Genomic DNA, 16,237 nt, shown 5'->3' on the forward strand with positions numbered 1-16,237 from the left:
ATGCAAAGAAAATGTATGTTCATATATATGATGATATGTTCATATAAAAAGGAAAATAAGAAGAGGAAGAAAGGAGAAGAAGAGGAGAAATAAATAAGAAGAGGAAAAAAGAAGAAAAAGAAGAGGAGAAGAAGAAAGGAATAGAAGAGAAGAAGAAAAAATAGAAAAATTCTATTTTTTCTTCTTCTCTCCTCTATTCCTTTCTTCTTCTCCTCTTTTTTTTCTTTTTTTTTCTTCGATCTTGTCCTCTATTCCTTTTCTTCTTCTCCTCTTTTTATTTCTTCTTCGTTTTCTTATGTTTTATCGGGTCTGTCGTCGTTGATATACCCCTCTCCCGATAACTTCAACACGAGGGGGGTCGATATACCCCCTCCCCGCCGATAATATTATTTTCCCATGTACGTATGTCGTCGTTTGTCGATATAACCCCTTCCCGATAACTTCAACACGTGGGGGGGGGGTCGATATACCCCCTCCCCGATAACATTATTTTCCCATGTATGTATGTCGTCGTTGTCGATATATATAACTCCCTCCCAGATAACTTCGACATGATGGACGGTCGATATTTATACCCCCTCTCGACCGTGATAACTTATACCACGGGAGCACCCCCCGGCCCTCTCGCTCGACCAAAACTCTCGAGGACACCCAAACCCTAGAAAAAAACGATGTCGGTCTCCTACCCCCTCCCGCCGCGCCCCTACCCTTGAAGCGTTGCCTAGGCCACCCCAAACCCGGAATAAGCTAGGTCTACGTTTGCACTAATATATCCACCTGCTGTCATGTTTGTGTAATAATTGCCATGTTGTAATATTTGCAGAAACAATGGAGCACGGACGAGATGAGCAAGCAGAAGAGGTGTTGGGGGACATAATCTTAGCCGGAGGTGATATCTTGTCGTATCTTAACGACAATGATGGTCTGGAAGAACAGGGTGAAGAAGCAGGCTACGGTGATCGAAGAGTGGAGGAGGAAAGACATGATTATGATGGCTCCGGTGACCCAATGCTGGTGCAAGAAGGAGCCCGTGGTGACGGCTCCGGTGACCGAACAGAGTCCGGCCAGGTAAATATATTAGTTAAGCCTGTGCTGACTAGCTAATTGATGCATTCATTGTTTTGGTATGTACACATATTAATTAACACTCGTCTTTCTTCTTTTTTCTAGCCCTCCGGATCGAGCACAACTTCGGTAAAGAGACGAGGCCCGAAGAGAAAGTTGCGCTCGGATGAAAGGTTTGAGATCACAGCAATCGCGCGCGACGGCCAACCGATTGAACCCCTCCGGACAAAGGATGCATTTGCTGCTCAGTGCGGGGTTCTAGTTAGGGACAAGATCCCGATCAGCATCCACCAATGGTATAAGCCTAAGAAGGAAGACCCTGAGGTGTCTTATGTCAATGATATGCAGAAAGATGATCTTTGGACTGAGCTGAAGGAAAATTTCACCCTACCGCCAGAGGAGGATCCGGAGAAGCCAGTTATAGAGCAATTAATCAAGTCTCATGCTCTTAAGAAGATGGCAGACCTATTCAGGAGGTGGAAGAATGAGCTGAAAACGTTTGTCGACAAAGAAGAGACACCAGAATTCATCGGCCGGTATGAGAAGATCAGAGATCACTGGCCCGCATTTGTGGCCCACAAGACATCGGAAAAGAGTAAGAAGATGTCAGCGACAAACAAGAAGAATGCTGCGAAGAAGAAGCTTCACCATCGCACGGGGTCAGGTGGCTACCTCAAAGCCCGACCTAAGTGGGCCAAGGCTGAGAATGATCTGCTTGAAAAAGGGATCGAACCACAGACAATGAACTGGACAGACCGTTGCCGGACTTGGTTCTTCGGGGCTGGCGGAACCTTGGACCCTGTATCAGGGAGGTGCGTTTGGACGAACGAGCTTTTGAGAATACCAGTCAAGAAGATTCAGCAATATATCGATAGAGCGCAGGAAGGGACGTTCGTTCCAGACAGAGAGAACGACGAGCTCACAATGGCCCTCGGGAATCCTGAGCACCCTGGACGGACACGAGGCACGCCAGGCTCCGTTCCGTGGAAGGCTGGTTTTCCGGACGCGGGCGGTTACAAAAGCCAGGAGAGGAGGAAAAAAGTGGAGCAGATCCAAATTCAGAAGCTGCACGAAAGGGTTCAAGCGCTAGAGGAACGAGACGGCAATCGAGATGCCGAAACTGCCCCCGAAGCTACACCGCCATCTCAGCGGAGAAGCAGCGTGGCTTCCACCGAGCTGCTTCAGCTGGAGCATGCGGCTCCTGCTAGCTACCCCGTGGATGCTATCACGGAGTCTCAACATTGCCACCTTATGGCGGAATGGCAGAACTTCAAAGTCAAGGCGGCTGTTGGCTCTGTTTTACCTCCTGAACCCGGCGCAACCTACCACTGCCGGCCGATTCCAGAAGGATATGCTAGGGTGATGGTGGATGAAATAACGGAGGGATTTGAGGAGCTCCAGCTTGACCACCCTACCGGTGAAGGGGAGACTCGGCTGGGTTCTGCTCTGAAGACTCCATGCCTATGGCGGAAGGAGCTCATCAAGCTTCCGAACTGGACAGCTCCGGCGAGTAAGGGCACTCCGCCTCCTCCCCTCCTCCGGCGAGTGATCAGGGCACTCAGCCTCCTTCTCCGGCGCGTGGCGGCACTCCGCCTCCTTCTCCGCCAGCGCCGGCGCGCCAGAGCAGCCAGCCTCCTCCTTCTCCGCCTCGTCAGCAAGGGCGGAAGAGACCCGCCGCCGCTGCGGCTGCTCCGGCGCGTCGTAGTCCTTCTCCTCCGCCTCGTAAGCAAGGAAAGAAGACAGCCGCAGCCGCTCCGTCTGCTCTGCTGGCGTCTAGCAGTACAGCTGCCAGAGGCGGGAGGCAATACAGATTCGGTCCTTCTCTGAAGACTCCAGAGAAGTTACCATACGAGAGGACCGAGGAGGAGAACGCGAAGATCGTGCGAGCCGAAGTGAAGAACTTCTTTGAAGGGGTGAAAGCAAAGAAACATCCACCTCCGGAGGAGAAGGTAGATCCGGTGAAAGCAAAGCGCACTCTGGCTGCCCTGACAAAACCACCAAAGTCTCCGCCGAGAGGCAACTATGAGCGCATTCTTGCAAAGACATATGCCGAAGCGGAGCGGTCGGGAAGTACTGTCAGTGATAAAAGGTTAAAAGAACGACGAGCTGGGAAAAAATTGCCCAGCTCGGCGAACAAGCGAACCAATCGTGCCCCCCGCTCAAGGTGTCAAAAGACATCGTCGCTAATGATCCGAGTATGGTGCCCGGTTATAGCAATCTTGGAGATTACCTGCCCGACGATGTACATTATGAAATCATGGAGGTGGACGAACACAAATACCATTACGGGAAGCCTCTCGTCAAAGATGAAAGATCTCTAAGCACGATGATGCGAAGACTACATGATTGGTACATGAAAACCTGCAGAGAGTCTGATGGGATGGATACTTTGACGCTGAGAGTTAAACCGGAGCATGACCTCGTTGGAATTGATCTGCTGAATGTTCCATTTGAGGATTTCTTCCAGTTTTACAATCAAAAGGCCCTCGATAAAACAACGATCACTTGCTACTGTCTGTAAGTAGTACTACTTCTGTCATTAAGTCTCTCTATATAGGTCAGCTCTTTCATTGCATGTATTTATACTTATCCTCACTATATTATGCAGATTGAAGATCGCCGAATTGAAGAAAAGACAAATCGGTGATATTGGGTTCATTAACACAAATCTCATAGATGCATATACGGTTGAAAAACATCCCAAAGAAGCCGAGGCCAACTTGCTACAATCGTTGGTATTAAATCAAAACAAAGATATAATACTCTTTCCTTACAACTTCAAGTGAGTGTTACTGTCTTGTGCATATTCGGTTTCCCTTATTAGTCCAGGTTATGGTAATGTAATTGATGACTTATGCATGCATGCGCAGCTTCCACTATATTCTCCTAGAGATTAAGCTTGAGCAGGGAGTAGTAACCGTCTTAGACTCGAGACGAAAAGATCCCCAGGACTATGCGAACATGACTCAAATGCTCGAGAAGTAAGTTAAATCGATCATTATCCACCATATCAGCAACTTTGTTCATTTCCTGATATCAAGTAATTGTTTTCTTTGTCTGGCAGGGTTTGGAGAAAATTCACCTCAAAAGCTCCGGGACTGCCGAAGAAGCTGCAATTTAATCACCCGAAAGTAAGTACTATAGTAGCATGTTCCGCGCATCTCCTAGTGATTCAAGCGCTAGTTTCATCAATACCATTTAGCATGCTTGCTTATCAGTTTGATTGACCTCTATTTCTTGTAAAGTGGTTGTGGCAGGAACCCGGGAATAATTACTGTGGATACTACGTTTGCGAGTCCATCCGCTACACGACCTGTGAGCGGGGCTACACTGAAGAACAATATGAAGTGCGTAAGCAATAATATTCACAATTTTATTTTATTACCATCATTTGTGTTGAGTTTCATTTATTCATATATATATGTATTGACCCCCTTCTCAAATTAGATGTTTCGGAAGCGGGATGAACTCCTAGCAGAAGATCGTATGCGAGGAATTCAAGAGGAATTGGCGGCATTCTTCCTTGACCACGTGATCGCTGAAAACGGAGAATACTATGTGGACCCTGTGTTCCTACAATTTAATTAGGAGATTGTATATATTATAAGAGATAATTATTGTATATATGTAGCCGGTAGTGTCGGATAGATATACGAAAACTTGTTGTTCGACCAATATCTCGGAGAAGGAGAGGTGGTCGATATCACTTCTCTCTGTATGCATATGTTCATGACGATCCTTTGTTTCCTTCATTTGATTAGTAGCTAGCGTGTCTACTCCTCTCCATACGTATATAGTACGTAGTGTCGACCAAGCACGGAGATAAGAGAGGACACTTCTCTCTATTAATTAGCTAGCTAACACAATATGTGAAACACCTAAATTAACCCCCCAAAACCCCAAAACCACCCCCTTTCAAAAAAAACAAAAACCTTAGCTCCTGCCAGCTGCTGACGCGTGGATGCCTATTGGTCCCGGTTGGTGACACCAACCGGGACAAAAGACCCTGCCTATTGGTCCCGGTTGGTGGCACCAACCGGGACCAAAGGCCCTCCTACCTGGGCTCCCCGCACCGGCCACGTGGACGACCTTTAGTCCCGGTTCGTGTAAGAACCGGGACTAAAGGGATAGGGCATTAGTAACGACCCTTTAGTCCCGGTTCCAGAACCGGGACTAAAGGCCCTTTTCCTACTAGTGTTACTTGGGAGTTAGAAACTGAACAACGATTTACATGTTTACAATATCCTGAGGAGAGACGCGTTCCTGCTGTTGTTTGTGCTTTCACTAGCTTTGCATGTGTTTGGTGGTCTGAACATTGTAGATTATATCCTATTCCAGCTACTTGGGCTGCTTTGAAAACTGCTATGCGTACTCGTTGGGTTCCACCATATTATCAATGTGAATTACTTCAAAAATGGTAGCGCTTAAGACAAGGAAAAAATTCTGTAGAAGAATATTATCAGGAATTACAAACTGGCATGATTAGATGTGGTATTGTTGAGGAGAATGAAGCTATGCTTGCACATTTTATGGGTGGATTAAATAGAGAGATTCAGACCATTCTAGAGTATAAGGAGTATAATAATATCACTCGTTTATTCCATCTTGCTTATAAAGCTGAACGTGAAGTGCAGGATCGACAGACATTGGCGCGAACTAACTTTTCTGCAGGTCGACCTTCATCATGGACACCACGTGCATCCTCTACTTCCACTGCACATCACTTCCATCAAGTTCCACCTCCAACCGTGATACAAGAAAGCAGGCACAACCACCACTATCTGCCAAGAGCACACCTGCCGGGCCTGCACAGAGCTCTTCTTCTTCCATGGCATCAACAAGGCACACAAGTGATATTATTTGTCGTCGTTGTAAGGAAAGATGTCATTATGCAAGAGAATGCAAATCTCATCGTGTGATGATTGCTACTGAGGATGGTGGGTATGAGTCTGCTAGTGACTATGATGAGGAGACTTTGGCTCTTATTACACGTGAAGAACACGGTGGAGATGATTCTGATCATGAGACGCAATACATGGCTCCTGAAGATGCTGACAGGTATGAATGTTTAGTTGCTCAACGTGTTTTGAGTGTGCAGGTTACACAAGCTGAGCAAAATCAGAGGCATAATTTGTTCCATACAAAGGGAGTTGTGAAGGAACGTTCTATTCGCGTCATCATAGATGGAGGGAGTTGCAACAACTTGGCTAGCATGGAGATGGTGGAGAAGCTATCTCTTACCACAAGACCACATCCACATCCTTACTACATCCAATGGTTCAACAACAGTGGCAAGGTTAAGGTAACACGTACTGTCGTGTGCATTTTAGTATCTCTACATATGCTGATTATGTTGATTGTGATGTGGCACCTATGCAAGCATGTTCCTTATTACTTGGTAGACCATGGCAATTTGATAAAAATTCTGTACACCATGGTAGAAATAATCAGTATACTCTTGTTCATAAGGATAGCCATATTACTTTGCTTCCTATGACTCCTGAATCCATTTTGAAAGATGATATTAATAGAGCTAATAAAGCAAAACAGGAGAAAAATAAGAGTGAAAATCACATTGTGGCAAAAGAATTTGAGCAACAAATGAAACCTAATACTAAACCATCTAGTGTTGCTTCTGAAATTAAATTGAAAAGTGCATGTTTACTTGCCACAAAATCTGATATTGATGAGCTAGATTTTAGCAAATCTGTTTGCTATGCTTTTGTGTGCAAAGAGGCATTATTTTCATTCGAGGACGTGCCTTCCTCTTTGCCCCCTGCTGTCACCAACATTTTGCAGGAGTTCGCTGACGTCTTCCCACAAGACGTGCCACCGGGATTACCACCTATTCGAGGGATTGAGCATCAAATTGACTTAATTTCCGGTGCATCGCTACCCAACCGTGTACCATACCGTACCAATCCAGAGGAGACGAAAGAGATTATGCATCAAGTACAGGAGCTGCTCGACAAAGGTTACATACGCGAATCTCTTAGTCCTTGTGTTGTTCCTATTATACTAGTGCCTAAAAAGGATGGTACATTGCGTATGTGTGTTGATTGTAGAGGCATCAATAATATTACTATTCGTTATCGTCATCCTATTCCTAAGCTAGATGATATGCTTGATGAATTGAGTGGCTCTACAATTTTCTTCAAAGTTGATTTGCGTAGTGGATACCATCAAATTCGTAAGAAATTGGGAGATGAATGGAAAACATCAATTAAAACTAGGTTTGGTTTATATGAGTGGTTAGTCATGCCTTTTGGGTTAACTAATGCACCTAGTACTTTCATGAGACTAATGAACGAAGTTTTACGTGCTTTCATTGGACGATTTGTGGTAGTCTATTTTGATGATATACTGATTTATAGCAGATCTTTGGAGAAATATTTGGAACATTTACGTGTTGTTTTTATTGCTTTACGTGATGCACGTTTGTTTGGTAACCTTGGGAAGTGCACCTTCTGTACCGACCGAGTATCTTTTCTTAGCTATGTTGTTACTCCACAGGGAATTGAAGTTGATAAAGCCAAGATTTAAGCTATTGAGAGTTGGCCGCAGCCCAAAACGGTCACACAAGTGAGGAGTTTTCTTGGCCTCGCTGGATTCTATAGGCGTTTTGTGAGAGATTTCAGCACCATTGCTGCACCTCTCAATGAGCTTACAAAGAAGGATGTGCCTTTTGTTTGGGTTACGACACAGGAAGAAGCCTTCACGGTATTGAAAGATAAGTTGACACATGCTCCTTTACTCCAACTTCCTGATTTTATTAAGACTTTTGAGCTTGAATGTGATGCTGGTGGAATTGGATTAGGAGGTGTGTTATTACAAGATGGCAAACCTGTTGCATACTTTTCTGAAAAATTGAGTGGGCCTAGTCTGAATTATTCAACTTATGATAAAGAATTATATGCTCTTGTTCGGACATTAGAAACATGGCAACATTATTTATGGCCCAAAGAATTTGTTATACATTCTGATCATGAATCTTTGAAACATATTAAAAGTCAAGCTAAAATGAACCGTAGACATGCTAAATGGGTTGAATTCATTGAGACTTTCCCTTATGTCATTAAACACAAGAAGGGTAAAGAAAATGTTATTGTTGATGCATTGTCTCGTCGTTATACTATGCTTTCACAACTTGACTTTAAATTTTTTGGTTTGGAGACCATCAAAGATCAATATGTGCATGATGCTGAATTTAAGGATGTATTGCAGAATTGTAAAGAAGGTAGAACATGGAACAAGTTCGTCGTTAACGATGGATTTGTGTTTCGTGCTAACAAGCTATGCATTCCAGCTAGCTCCGTTCGTCTTTTGTTGTTGCAGGAGGCGCATGGAGGAGGACTAATGGGACACTTTGGCATGAAGAAGACGGAGGATATACTTGCGACACATTTCTTTTGGCCAAAGATGAGACGGGATGTTGAGTGTTTTGTTGCTCGCTGCACTACATGTCAAAAAGCTAAGTCACGACTCAATCCTCATGGTTTATATATGCCTTTGCCTCTACCTAGTGTTCCTTGGGAGGATATATCTATGGACTTTGTTTTAGGTTTACCTCGAACAAAGAAGGGGAGGGATAACATATTTGTTGTCGTGGATAGGTTCTCGAAAATGGCACACTTTATACCAATGTCATAAAAGCGATGATGTTGTTAATGTTGCTGATTTGTTCTTTCGTGAAATTATTCGCTTGCATGGTGTGCCAAATACTATTGTTTCATATCATGATACTAAATTTCTTAGCCACTTTTGGAGATGTTTATGGGCTAAGTTAGGGACTAAACTGCTTTTTAGTACTACTTGTCACCCACAAACTGATGGTCAAACTGAAGTAGTCAATAGAACATTTTCTACTATGCTTAGGGCTGTTTTGAAGAATAATAAGAAAATGTGGGAAGAATGCTTGCCTCATATTGAATTTGCTTATAATCGTTCATTGCATTCTACTACTAAGATGTGCCCTTTTGAAATTGTGTATGGTTTCCTATCTCGTGCACCTATTGATTTGTTGCCTCTTCCATCTTCGGAGAAGGTTAATTTTGATGCTAAAGAACGTGCTGAATTGATTTTAAAAATGCATGAGTTAACTAAGGAAAACATTGAGCGTATGAATGCTAAATATAAACTTCCTGGAGATAAGGGTAGAAAACATGTTGTGTTTGCACCTGGAGATCTTGTTTGGTTACATTTGCGTAAGGATAGATTTCCTAATTTGCGCAAATCAAAGCTAATGCCACGTGTTGATGGTCCTTTTAAGGTGTTAGAGAAAATAAATGATAATGCATATAAACTTGAGCTGCCTGCAGATTTTGGGGTTAGTCCCACTTTTAACATTGCAGATTTGAAGCCTTATTTGGGAGAGGAAGATGAGCTTTCGTCGAGGACGACTTCATTTCAAGAAGGGGAGGATGATGAGGACATCAATAGCATTGTTACACCCACAACCCCTGCTGCTATACATACTGGACCAATTACTAGAGCTCGCGCACGCCAATTGAATTATGAGGTACTTTCGTTTCTTGGTAACGATTCTAATGTTCATGAGAATATGATGCTGCCTAAATTGAATACATTTGTTTTGCTTACAAATGAAGGGCCTAGCTTGGACAAGAAAGATGAACCTTGGAGCAAGTTCAAGCATGGAGATGATGGCATGTGCAAGGGGAACAAGAACGGAGTTACAAGTGATGATTCCAGGACTTTGAAGCCACCATAATGAGTGCATGAAGCCATGGACGAAATATACAAGATGCCACTTCATAAATTTCGTCCAGAGGCTATTCTAGGTGCCGCGTCACCTTATTTTTGGGTCAGGCCCATGTAATTTCAAAATACTTGATTATAGGCAGTTTTTAGAGTCCATATGTGTGGGGAAACAAGAGTTAGGGTTGGCTTCGGACCCCTCCTCCAAGGGCCACGAAATTCCCCCTCTCTCCTCCATATATACAGCCCTTAGGGCATCGTTTAGACTTTGGGTTTTGTTTAGATTAAAAGTTCGCCATAGCTGCAACTTCGCGTACTTCGTTTGTGTTCAACGACCAGGCAAAGGCGTCACAGAACCCCACCTTCATTAATAAAGTTTTCCTCTTTTATTCGCAATATTCAGATTGCAATCTTAGTTTCTTGCTTGTTCTTCGTTTGCTCGCAGGAAATAGACCCTCGTGGTCAGGTTGATCATGCTCCGGCGTGGTCAATAACCCCTCGGAAGTTGGTTTAGCGATTGCTAAGGCGCGACGTCTTCGCACGTTCGTTGTCGGATCGTCAAAGTCGACTCCCACAGAAAACGATTGCTATCTCATCGAAACATCGGGACACCTTCGCTTCTATCAAATAGTAAGAAAGAAGATTTGTTTACAAGGAAATAACAAGAAAAATAGATAAGGGTTATATGGGGATCCAATAGTCTCCCGGTCTTCATATTCATCATTTTCTAAAGAATGGGTAAGAGATCTCTTTTCTCCAACGGAAAAAATAAGCTTCCCTAATTTGACCCGGCACTACTAAATGATACATCCAATACCAATGATTTGTGGCTACCGATATGATAGTACTAAAATTGAATATGTAAAGAGTTAGTGTCAATAAAAAGGCTAATAAAGGAGAAGTGTCAATCTCTTTTACTTCTCCCGGCAGCTCAAGATGAGAAAAATTCCTTATTGGCCGTTTGTCCGTGAAACACATGGGCTCCTATCGCACTTACCGATTGAGAATGGTCTCATCACAGAAACACTTTTGATATGATAATTTGAGAGTGGAAAGCGAAAACATTATTATTTTTTAGTTTGATCGGGATTGGGTACTTATTCATAAACAAGATGAATTGAATCGACATGTTAAGCATCTCATCAATTATAGTAGTTAACATACGCATTTCAAGTTGCATTTCGTGCTCTTTTTCATTCATTTTTGTCGCCAGCTAAATCATTCAATTTAACAATATCGGGCATCAATCAGTGCCCTCGTCTGCTAGGGAAATGCACTCTTGAATATCTGAATTATTCGTTGTTGTTTTCTCGTTTCACTGGGAGTTTAACCCGAAGGGGTGCCCCGCAAATCAATTATATATCAGAAGGGCCATTTGGGCCATTCATGTCTTATCGTCATTCTTATCAATGCCAATCCAAACAAACCTACTTTGAATCATCTTAAAGCTGAGCTGAAGAGAACCCCTGAATCCTTAGACCTGACTGACTGTGGTGCTGATGGTTAGGCTTGAACTTCTTGAAAATTGGTCATTGAGTAGACTAACTTCCCTCCCGATGACTCCTTTACTTGTCTAGGAGCTCAGGTCCATCTTGGGCTCACAATACATCTTATTAGCAAGACATCTAGGCTCTTTGTGAAAGGTGAAGTCTCTACTTGTTAACCATGGATGTCAGTTATATTGACTTATAGAGTGAAGAAGCCCACTTTCTATATCCCTCCCGTCCGGTTCGGATGATCGATTGCCTCATCCTTCTTCAAAAAATAAGTGCATTTAGCCATTGTGCTTTCCCAACTTCCGTAATACATCTAGGCATGCAAGGTTTTCAATAGATAACCCTAGGACTTCTTGGTTTCCCCACGGACATTCACTTCTCTTGAAGCTCGGAATTAGCGAAACATGGATCCGATGCCCATCTCCTTTCCCACTTTGCAAAGGCTGAGAGATCTTACCAATAGATAAACAAACGTATGAGCAGGATCAACATATGCAAAATCAAATAAAATGGCTTATTTGCACCTTTCTTTGGTAGGCAACGAATCTCATGGAATGTCGGACTCTTTTACAAATTTGAATTCAAGCTTTAACGCTTTGACAACATACTTAGAATCATGTATCTTTGGGACCGTGGCTCGCCCTCAACATATATTGTCTTTGTTTCCGCTGTTGTCGTGTCAATTTCCCGAGGGAGCAGAACGCTGCAGGCCGCAATGAACACGCCCGATGCATGTCGGTTAATTCCTCCAGTTGCCTCAATTCCAGTATTCACAGAGAAAGCGGCATTGATGTTATCTCTGGTTGTTCATAATGTGGGAAATTCCGAGGTGAAGGTTGCCAGCTAAGACCATGATGTCACTGAATATATGCTACACCAAAACTGGACCCTGACTTGTTAGCGAATCGTGTGCTCTCGTGCGAATATCTTTATTAAAACATACACAATTGAATGGAAATTGTCATGCATGATTGCATCTTGAGGCAGACCTTTCCTCATGCATGTTGCGTGTCTTGATGTCATGTTTGCAAGTTGAGAAAATACGTTAGTTGGGACTAGATATTTAGATATAAATGATTATGTGATAGAGTAGGGTTTTTTTCACCTTCGACATTGCCAATTTATAAAACGTTCTCTTAATTACTAAATGTGGAAAACCAATGCTAATAGTAAGCAAGAAGATTTGTTTACAAAGAAACAACAGCAAAATTACATAAGAGCTATTACAGGAACCGGTATAGTGTTTATTTTTAATTTTAAAAGAAAATTGATCCTTTAAAAAAGTTCAGGTGATGGTGAGCGCACACAAAAAGGGAGTGAACCAGAAATCAGCATATCCATCCATCCATATACAAGAAGCACAAAAAAGGAAAATAAAAAAGCAACCCACAGCGTGTCGTCTGGTCATATCCGAGGTGCCTGTGAAGTATGATTGCATATATCAATTTCAAGGTATGAGATAGCTAACCGGGCTTGCTGCTCGGTGATAGCTTTCTGGCCGAAAAAGATTATAAACATATCCGATCAACCTTACTTGAGCGATGCGGTACTAATATAAAAGTACAAGAAACAGAACCGGGACTCGATTGCGCGCCCCAGTGAATCGGGCTGCATCTCGGCCCGTCATGCCAGGCCCATCCGCAACGATGCCGCGAGCTCTCTGCTCTATCGGTTACAACTTACAACGGCCGATGCGCACAGGTCGCTACGTTTCGTGCTGGAGTGGAGTTGAACCAGTCCATCGACCTGATCCCTCCCCGTGCTATAAATCCATCGCCTCCGTCCTCCACTCGGCCACTCCTCACTCCTCTCACACACACTGCTCGAGTTTGAAATGGCAACGCAGATGGGCTGCTCGCCGGCGGCGGTCAGGGCCGCGCTCCTCCTTCTCGTGGTCGCAGCGGGTGCCTCGGTGGCCGGGGCGACGTACGTCCGGTACAAGGATCCGAAGCAGCCGATCCAGGCGCGCGTGGCGGATCTCCTCGGCCGGATGACGCTCGAGGAGAAGATCGGGCAGATGACGCAGATCGAGCGCGCCAACGCCTCCACCGCCGTCATCGAGAAGTACTTCGTCGGTACGTCGTCTCCCTTTGCTCCCTGTTCCTTTTTCAGCGATCCAATGGGCGTGATCCATGTGCATGTGCAGGGAGCGTGCTGAGCGGCGGCGGCAGCGTGCCCTCGGAGAAGGCGTCGGCGGCGACGTGGCAGGAGATGATCACCAAGATGCAGAAGGCGGCGCTCAGCACCCGCCTCGGCATCCCCATCATCTACGGCATCGACGCCGTGCACGGCAACAACAACGCCTACAACGCCACCATCTTCCCCCACAACGTCGGCCTCGGCGCCACCCGGGACCCCGACCTGGTCAAGCTCATCGGCCGCGCCACGGCGCTCGAGGCCCGCGCCACCGGCATCCCCTACACCTTCGCGCCATGCGTCGCGGTACGTACCGTGCCTAGTAGAGTAGTTAATTAATACATCAACCGATCAGTGGCTGTATATGTCAACGTGACACCCCTGTTTTGTTTTTGGCGATGCAGGTGTGCCGTGACCCGAGGTGGGGCAGGTGCTACGAGAGCTTCAGTGAGGACACGAAGCTGGTGCAGCTGATGACGGCGGCCGTGATCCCCGGCCTGCAGGGTGCCGCCCGCCACCCAACCGGCATCCCCGTCGTGGCCGGGCCCAAGAACGTGGCCGGCTGCGCCAAGCACTTCGTCGGCGACGGCGGGACGCGCCACGGGATCAACGAGAACAACACGGTGCTCAGCTTCCACGACCTCATGCGGATCCACATGCCGCCCTACTACGACGCCGTCATCAAGGGCATCGCCTCCGTCATGATCTCCTACTCCAGCTGGAACGGCGTCAAGATGCACGAGAACAAGTACCTCATCACCCAAATCCTCAAGGACAAGATGCGCTTCAGGGTATGGATTTTACTTGGCTGCACCCATCCCATACATGATACATCGCGATTGTCATTTCGTCGAGCACCTGACACGGTGATATCTATCTATGAACGTACGTGCAGGGGTTCGTGATCACGGACTGGCAGGCGGTGGACAAGATCACCACGCCGCCGCACAAGCACTATTACCACTCCATCCAGGAGACCATCCACGCCGGCATCGACATGGTCATGGTCCCCTACGACTACCCGGAGTTCGTCGCCGACGTCACCGCGCAGGCCAAGCGCGGCGCCATCAACATGGACCGCATCAACGACGCCGTCACCCGCATCCTCAGGGTCAAGTTCGCCATGGGCCTCTTCGAGAACCCCTTGCCCGACCACACCCTCGTCGCCCAGCTCGGCAGCAAGCCGCACCGGGAGCTCGCCAGGGAGGCCGTCCGCAAGTCGCTCGTGCTGCTCAAGAACGGCAAAGGCAAGAAAGACGGCAAGCCCGTCCTGCCGCTCTCCAAGGACGCCAAGAAGATCCTCGTCGTCGGCACCCACGCCCACGACCTCGGCCTCCAGTGCGGCGGCTGGACCAAGTCCTGGCAGGGTCAGTCCGGCAACGACTTCACCGGCCAAGGTACGTCAGTGTCGTCACACATCTCTCATGCATGCATGAACCCTAATATCCTCTTAATGTTGATGCTTATATATGTTGTTCTTGGCCACGATCGATGTGCAGGCACGACCATCCTTGAGGCCATCAAGTCGGCCGTGGACAAGAAGACGGTCATCGACTACTCGGAGCACCCGGACAAGGGCTCCATCTCCAAGAACCTGGACGACTACGACTACGGCGTGGTGGTGGTGGGCGAGCAGCCCTACGCCGAGACGGCCGGCGACAACCAGAACCTCACCATCCCGGGCCCGGGGCCGGAGGTGATCAGGAAGGTGTGCGAGCTCGTCAAGTGCGTCGTGGTCCTCGTGTCGGGCCGGCCGCTCGTCGTTGAGCCGTACCTGGACACCATGGACGCGCTCGTCGCCGCGTGGCTGCCGGGCACCGAGGGCCACGGCGTCGCCGACGTGCTCTTCGGGGACTACGGCTTCTCCGGGAAGCTGCCCCGGACGTGGGTCAGGTCTGTGGACCAGCTGCCCATGAACTACGGCGACAAGCTCTACGACCCGCTCTTCCCCTTCGGCTTCGGCCTCACCACCAAGCCGGCGGCGGATCGCAGCTAGCTAGGAGTTTGAGTTTTTTTTTCCTTCCCTAGTGTGATTAATTAGTGAGTCCGTGAGTAGTGAGAATCGGAAATAAATGATTTTGATCGCGTCGCCCTGTAAGTTCGAACTTGAAATCTATATATAGTGCTGTCGAAATTCAGTCTATCTTGAAATCCCGACTTCTCGAGTTGGTTCTGCGGACTCTCATGCAGAGGCGACCTTCCAATCATTTGCATTGTGCACGCCGACTGACAGCAAGATCAACTTGATGGCCCAAATCATACAAGTTGCACATCGTTTCTCGTGGCAAAAATGAATCTCAGGCTGAACAAGTTGTGAAAGGATCACCACATTCAGTGACAAGGAATCGTACTCACTGACACTGACAGGTTTAACGAGATTCAGTCAGAATCTCAGAATTTCGAAACCTATTGCAGTGTGGCTAGGTTTGGGGTTGTATATTTTGCTCCTGAGTTTTGGGTCTCAATTTGTCATTTGTAACAAAGACATGCCAATGATGGGATTTAGTTTGGCCAGAGGCCCCATACAGCGCGGCTGAATTCAGAGATGTTGATGCAGAGGCGTGAGCAGGGTTTGATGTCACTCAATAGTTTTCTCTGTTTCCATTCTTTTTTTGCTGTTTTGTTCTGTTCAATCCTTCTTTATTCTCCCTGAAAAAAAATCCTTCTTTATCCTTTAATTGAACCATTCTCCCCGAAAAAAAAAACTTCTTAATTCTATAATTGACAGTTAATCTCGCTGTGTTAAAAATCTAATATTATAACCAGAAGGCCGGTATTATTTCAAAACAAAGCAATAAATAGTTTTAGTTTGAAAGAGTGCAAGA

At 46.0% G+C, this 16,237-nt stretch overlaps 1 protein-coding gene across 1 annotated transcript; it reads left to right on the forward strand.

Annotated features, from left to right (window-relative positions):
• The first annotated feature begins 13,050 nt into the window (after nucleotides 1-13,050).
• LOC123125556 (beta-glucosidase BoGH3B) lies at nucleotides 13,051-15,569 on the forward strand. Its single transcript, XM_044546029.1, has 5 exons — nucleotides 13,051-13,351; nucleotides 13,423-13,718; nucleotides 13,817-14,203; nucleotides 14,308-14,809; nucleotides 14,912-15,569. Exons 1-5 carry the CDS (start codon nucleotides 13,111-13,113, stop codon nucleotides 15,406-15,408), a joined length of 1,923 nt encoding a protein of 640 aa, XP_044401964.1. The 5' UTR covers nucleotides 13,051-13,110; the 3' UTR covers nucleotides 15,409-15,569.
• The last annotated feature ends 668 nt before the right edge of the window (nucleotides 15,570-16,237 follow it).

Source organism: Triticum aestivum, chromosome 5D, assembly GCF_018294505.1.
Source record: "Triticum aestivum cultivar Chinese Spring chromosome 5D, IWGSC CS RefSeq v2.1, whole genome shotgun sequence".
Classification (NCBI taxonomy): domain Eukaryota; kingdom Viridiplantae; phylum Streptophyta; class Magnoliopsida; order Poales; family Poaceae; genus Triticum; species Triticum aestivum.

Excerpts from the sequence above, each read along its gene's own strand:
- LOC123125556 (XM_044546029.1), top strand. The coding sequence starts at position 13,111 with ATGGCAACGCAGATGGGCTGCTCGCCGGCGGCGGTCAGGGCCGCGCTC. Across the intron at positions 13,719-13,816 it reads CCTTCGCGCCATGCGTCGCG|GTGTGCCGTGACCCGAGGTG; the intron begins GTACGTACCGTG and ends TTGGCGATGCAG. Across the intron at positions 14,810-14,911 it reads CAACGACTTCACCGGCCAAG|GCACGACCATCCTTGAGGCC; the intron begins GTACGTCAGTGT and ends ATCGATGTGCAG.